Source organism: Pistacia vera, unplaced genomic scaffold, assembly GCF_008641045.1.
Source record: "Pistacia vera cultivar Batoury unplaced genomic scaffold, PisVer_v2 Contig391, whole genome shotgun sequence".
NCBI classification, from domain to species: Eukaryota; Viridiplantae; Streptophyta; class Magnoliopsida; order Sapindales; family Anacardiaceae; genus Pistacia; species Pistacia vera.
In genome coordinates this window covers 242,870-248,098 of record NW_022196214.1, presented here as the reverse complement: position 1 = coordinate 248,098, position 5,229 = coordinate 242,870, and the positions used below count along the sequence as shown (strand labels likewise).

The 5,229-nt window shown below is 32.4% G+C and overlaps 1 protein-coding gene across 1 annotated transcript; it reads right to left on the bottom strand.

The window, feature by feature from the left end:
* Positions 1-3,179: 3,179 nt before the first annotated feature.
* Positions 3,180-3,878, bottom strand: LOC116141068 (transmembrane protein 230-like). Its single transcript, XM_031426617.1, has 2 exons — positions 3,589-3,878; positions 3,180-3,504 (listed from the first exon to the last, which is right to left on the bottom strand). Exons 1-2 carry the CDS (start codon positions 3,776-3,778, stop codon positions 3,383-3,385), a joined length of 312 nt encoding a protein of 103 aa, XP_031282477.1. The 5' UTR covers positions 3,779-3,878; the 3' UTR covers positions 3,180-3,382.
* Positions 3,879-5,229: the final 1,351 nt, after the last annotated feature.

The window sequence follows — 5,229 nt, the reverse complement described above, 5'->3', positions numbered from 1 at the left end:
TAAAAGAAGCCCAACGTACTACTGTTGAAAACCGACCACTCATTAAACCTTCATGCTGCCAATGATTCTTAGGATCAAGATGCTCATATTTCTCAATAACGAAATATCCTCTTAAAAGTGTGGTTGGTTGAGGGTTATATAGGATTACTAAGATAATATCATCTTATTTTACTTGATTATTATATTTTGTTGTTAAGTGATATAAGATTCTAATAACTTTTTAATACCAATAGTAGTTACTATTAGTAATATTAGAGATAATTTAATTACCTCATTTTTTTAGATAATGTAAGATTACTTGATAATCTCATTTTTGTTACAATTTTACCCCTTATTAATAAATTTTTTGGACAATTTTTAAAATCAATTTACAATAATCTACCATTATAATTTAACCCTTGTTTAATTAAGTTTTTTTTGACAATAATGTCGTTATATTTAAAATGAATTGCTGACCACCATCGCCTACGGCTGGCCAACCACTGTCAACTTCCGCCAGAAGTCACTGAGAGTCACCGATATCGCCATTTCCGACAATATAGCCGTAGATCTGGTCGAAAATGGCCTGATGGCTAGAATAGATCTAGCAATTAACAACTAGATCTATAGATCTACAACCATATCGATAACTCCCGAAGACTCCCAACGACTCCAGGTGGCAAAAGGCGACGACCAACAGACGGTGGTGGCTGGTGGCTGACAGTGGCTTAGGATGGATGGGGGTGATTTTGTTCCAAATTAAAGTTCTATATAAGCTGGAGTGTTTTAGCTAAATCTAAAATGTTAGGGGTTAAAAAAAATTATTCAAAAATTAATAATAAAAATAATATTATATTAATATTTAAAAATGAAGACAATTTAGAAATTTAAATAACACACCCACCAATTTATTCCTCCTAACCAAACATATTAATATAACATATCTACCAATTTATTCTAACTAACCAAACACATTTCCTTAAAAATTTTCAGTAATATTCAAGTTAGAGTAATGCTATGTGCACTAATCAATGTGTACTAATTCAAGTACTAACATTGGAAATTTGAAAAAAAAAATTAGAGGGAATTTCAAATTTCCAATGTTAGTACTTTGTTAGGTACTTTATATCATTGGGTTCTGCACATAGTTTTTATTCGTTTCAAGTTAAGTCTCTTTTTCCATTAATATAATATTCTCAATAATCAATATTTCCTGAACCAAACGCACCTTGAAAGTTACCAAACATCCATGTACAAATACTTATGAAATAAAGAAAATGACCATAACCCTCAACTATGAATGTAATGCCGGACAGAACAGAGACTATTCAGTTGCGGATTGGCACCACAATCATTAAGAAAAAAATGTTTTAAACTTTGATGCATGTGGCAACACAAAAGAGTGCAACTGCTATAGCATATTCTTTTAGCTAAGCAATCCACGGCATAACAAGTCAATTCCTATTTTCAGCCTAATACACCTATATCGACCTCAAGACAAGCAATAGGGTTCACTAGACAAGAACTATAATAACATTGACCATCCATGTTCATCTGAAATTTCACCATAAGTATATATCATAATTTCAAGTCTTAGAGAGAAAACTTCATATTGTGTTGTAAGAAAAAAAAAAGGATTCAAAAAAAAAAAAAAAACAAAAAAACATATATTTATTTATTTTTTATTTTGTAAGAAACCTCTATTGTGCCACACAGTTGAAAAGTTTACAAATGAAAAGATTATTCTTCGAGACTCATTGGAAGTCTTAGCAAGTCGATTAATAATGTCCCTCATACAAATGTGAGGCTTTCGTGCATCCAAATAGATTTCCGGAAGCACATAATCAGACCACTATCATAATGAAGACCTCCACACAAGCCTAACTCTCAGCCCAAAAGATTATCCACAGCTCACATGTTCCAAGGAAGATGAGTCCACCTAAATACCTTCCACTAATAACAAAGTAGTCCTGAAACACTCCCTTCCATTAACTCCTAAAAACCCACTAGTGTATACCCCTAAAGAACCAGGCAAGCACAAAAAGTGTGTAGCAACTGCAACCCTGACAATGCGCTTGTTTTACAACTTTCGAACAATTTTCTTCCTTGTACTAAATTCCTCACCCAATTTTACATGAATATCAGTCTTCTAATTTACCTCTGTAGCAATACTTTCCTTTGCTAACAAACAACATCTCAAAGGCCTGTTTCATGCTGAGCATGTGGTTTTTCATAAAGGACCCATAAAAACATGATTTAGTATTTAATTATCCCATCACTTTGCCTGTCCTCTTTCAACCAAACTAGCTTCAAAGCTATAACCTTGGTACCCATGAAAAAAAAGATCTCTGGTCCAACAGTTATTTTCATAGCAAAGGACAGCAAAATATCAATTACTTGAGGAACTATTTACAGCGAAAAAGAGAATTACTTGAAAACCAATTACAATGATCACTGACCCTCTCGACAAGGTCTAAAGAACACCAAATGCCAACTAAACCAAAAAAAAAAAAAAAAAAAATTAACTGATTTACAAAAGATATTAATCATACCAATGCATAGCAAATGTCAGAGTATCAATTGGCTAAAATAACGATAAAGGCAATCTCAAACTGAACCACTCAACCTCTTTCTCATGTATCCTAAATCCTGTTTCTCATAGAATTACAACAATTTATAATTATAAATTTCAAAAAAGGAAGATTTCTAACCACCTCCTAGCCACCTCACGAACTCTAATTTGCCTATTCCATGTGCCTCCTCAAAATACTAAGCATAGTAATATCTCTCTCCACTCTTTCAGACCTTGATTTGCTATGAAAATATTACATAAAATCACAAGACTCCCAAATCATGAAAATGATTAGCTGTGCCACATCTGCCTTTGAGTTTTAATAAGAAATTTATATGCCACATTAAAAGAAAGTTCAACAAAGAGTCTATTGTACTGTGAACTGATCACAATACCCACAAAACCGTGCATAAAGAAAACACAATATCGACAACTAAATAGAGAAACCCTGTTCATTACACAGTAACTAACATACATATTATTTTATTCAAAATAATAATATTTCTTCCAACTCAATCAGAAACCTAAAAAAAGGTGCATAGAGAAAACAGAATATCACTTTTATTGACCAAAAAAAAAAAAAAAAAAAAAAAAAAAAATCGTAACTCATCATACAACCCACAAAAGGGTACATAAAGAAAACGAGTTATCACTATATAGCCAAAACCGAATAAAGAGTCCACTGTTCATCACATTAGCAAACGAAATACATACTATGATTTGAAAAAAAAAAAAAAAAATATCTTTCATAAAGAGGAGGAAGAAGAAGAAATAGTACAAGTTGGATGACATGAAGATCTGTACAGGTGTAGGTGAAGGTGAAGGTTGAGGCTACACAGAGGGTATATTGGCGAAAGAAAATCCTTTGTATCCCTTGTAAGCATAATATGCAATTCTTGTATAATAAAATCCCGGAATAAACAAGATCGATCCAAGAATTGCAAAGAAAAGCCCTGATGAATCCATATAATAATAAATCAGAAAAAAAATACAAATACAATAAAACATAAAAACAATTGATTGAAGTGAATACGTACCATGAGCTCTGTCACCGCCAACTCTGTTGTAAGACATGAAAATTCCACAAACGATCCCGAAAGTTCCGAAAATGAGAAGAGAAACAGCCAAAGCGATCTCTTTGATAGGGGGCCGATTATTCACCGTGTACGAACTCTCCATCATTATGTCCTCGTCTGATATCGAAAACGCATGGTCTACGTACGCCATTTTTTTCAATTAGGTGCACAATAGATCTTCAGATTTAGAGCGAAGTTGGATGAGTTATGGCTACCTTTGAAGATTAAGTCGAAAGCTAAAGACTTTTCAAAAGCCTCTTTCTTCAGCACGGATACAGCGTCTCGTCACGCCACGTACCCAAATAATAATTGGGTCAATAAAACACCCCTTAAACTCGCGAAACTAAATTGAGTAACAACAATTTCAGAAACTACCAAACACACCCCCTCCATCTATTTTGGCAGTTAACTCTAACTAGTTAATTCTAACTAGGATGAAGGGTAATGTGACATTTACATATTCAATAATCTGAAAAATTAAAAATATTCAAAGAAAATCTTTAAAAATTACAAAAAAAAAAAAAAACAAATTTAAATAATACAAAAAATTGAAGAAAAAAGAGTTAACCACCGAAGAAACTAGATTTGGCCGCTAGGCCACTATTGCCAGAAAGATCACAGTCGAAAAGGTTATGACCTTGCCGGATCACAATCGAAGCTGTTGTGATCAAGCCAAATCACAAAGATCGCAGATATGATCACTTCAACTTTTTTTAATTTTAAAATAAATTATTATTCTACATAATTTAGAAACTTTTCTAACTTTTCTTCAAAAACTGAACTTAAATAAGTTTATAAAAACAAAAAAATGAACAAAGTTATTTGGATATTTAAATTTTTCATTTTTAATAACTTTGTAAAATAGAGATAGGGTAAAAAAATTTAAAATTTATTATTTTGTATTCAATTTAGAGTTTTTTTAGTTTAAATTTAGTTGAAAGCTTTAGGGTAAATAAGACATTTCATAAGTCAGAGAGGGTTAATTAAATTTAATTGAAAGTATTAGGGACAAAGATATTTTACAAGTCAAATGGAGTCAATATCAACTTGACAACCAAAATTAGCGACAAGGGTGTGTTTGGTAGTTTCAGAACTTTTCGTTACCCACTTAGTTTCGCGAGATTGAGGGGGTGCTTTATATTAAGCCAACAATAATCCCCCTAATATTTCAGTAAATTACTTACATTCCTAAAGGTATTGACAAACCATAGCCCACCTCCCCCTTATCTTTTGTAAAATTGAGCTTAACTAAGTTAGGGGTAGGATGGTAATTCGTAAACTAAAGTTTAAAAAAAACAAAGAAAATAGAAGGGATAGTCATGTGCTCTATCGTCGTAAAGCATTAACTTTGTCAAAGATACCATGAGACTCAAGCTATGCCGATTTATCTTTCAATGCAATCATCAACGAATAGAGATGCCAAAAAACACCACCCTTTTGCCGAACTTTACATTTCACTGTCCAATGACAACAAAATAAGGTGTCCTGCTAATATCATTAGACATGACACCCTTAAATTTGTTCAGTGGTATAATTTATTCCAATGTCCATTAGATTTTTAGTCTGAAAACAATTGCATTTTTTTTGTTATGCACATGCAAC

Bases quoted from the DNA above. Each gene is read 5' to 3' on its own strand.
- LOC116141068 (XM_031426617.1), bottom strand. From the start codon at position 3,778: ATGGCGTACGTAGACCATGCGTTTTCGATATCAGACGAGGACATAATG. The intron at 3,505-3,588 runs GTACGTATTCAC...TGGATTCATCAG, and splicing joins TGGCGGTGACAGAGCTCATG to GGCTTTTCTTTGCAATTCTT.